The 1,062-nt window shown below is 56.2% G+C and overlaps 1 gene segment (V, D, J or C); it reads right to left on the bottom strand.

Annotated features, from left to right (window-relative positions):
• Nucleotides 1-323: 323 nt before the first annotated feature.
• Nucleotides 324-860, bottom strand: LOC120596686 (immunoglobulin lambda variable 1-40-like; the record flags this gene model as incomplete). The annotated part of the segment is given in 2 exon segments: nt 324-655; nt 768-860. Coding segments are annotated over 2 exon segments (378 nt in total), but the record flags the coding sequence as incomplete, so codon positions are not given.
• Nucleotides 861-1,062: the final 202 nt, after the last annotated feature.

Below are 1,062 nucleotides of genomic sequence, written 5' to 3'. Positions count from 1 at the left end.
GATGTGTCTTGATTCAGATGGGGCTGGAGTCTGTGTATCTAGTTGTGTTCTAACCTGTCACAGAAACTGTCCCTAGGGTAGCCAACCCCTGGTATCAAGAAATTGCTTCTCAATTTGAGAAAATTATACAACGCGTTGCCACCAAGACAGACTAAGAATAGAATTCAAAGGAAGTGAACATATTCTCTAGACAACATTTCCCTGCGGTGGGTCTCAGCCTTCACTTTAGGTCAAACACACAAAGAAGGCGGCTGTCTGGTCAGAGCAGTGGGGTCGGCTCAGGGAAGCCCCACTGCACAGGAAACAGCAGGTTCTTGTCTCACTTCCCCACGGGTCTGGAGCACTGTGGGAGCACTGAGACTATCGTCCCATGCTGAGCAGTAATAATCGGCCTCGTCCGCAGCCTGGAGCCCACGGATGGTCAGGGAGGCCGAGTTTCCAGACTTGGAGCCAGAGAATCGGTCGGGGACCCCCGAGGCTCGATCGCTATTACCATAGATGAGGCGTTTGGGGGCCATTTCCGGGAGCTGTTGGTACCAGCTCACATAGTTACTACCAATGTTGGAGCTGCTTCCAGTGCAGGAGATGGTGACACTCTGTCCTGGGGCCCCAGACACTGAGGACGGCTGGGTCAGCGCAGACTGGGCCCAGGAGCCTGGAAGAGGGAGAGACACAGAGATGGTGATGCTGGGGCTAGAGACAAGAGGAGGGATTAGGGCTCCATGTGTCCTCCCAGGGCCCCTTTCCCTCTCCCCGTATCCAGTCACCTGTGCAGTGAGCGAGGAGGGTGAGGAGGAGAGGGGACCAGGCCATGGTGGAGATGATCACTGCGTCCTGCCCTCTGTGTCCCCACAGCTGAAGCAGAGCTTCCCCCAAGTCTCTCCCTCCCCTCTTCAAGCTCTGACAGAGGGAGGGTCCACTCATGCAAATGAGAACCCCAGCTTTCTGATCCCTCACTGGACCGTGGTTCAGGCCCCTCTGACTGGGAGCTTAAAGGATAAGCAGGGGCGGGGCGGTGTGGGGCCTGTGGGGTGAGGTTGTCACAGCTGTGAGCCATGCATA

Source organism: Pteropus medius, unplaced genomic scaffold, assembly GCF_902729225.1.
Source record: "Pteropus medius unplaced genomic scaffold, Ma_sr-lr_union100, whole genome shotgun sequence".
NCBI classification, from domain to species: Eukaryota; Metazoa; Chordata; class Mammalia; order Chiroptera; family Pteropodidae; genus Pteropus; species Pteropus medius.
Note: the sequence above shows the minus strand (reverse complement) of the source record. Positions and strands in the feature narration are given on the sequence as shown.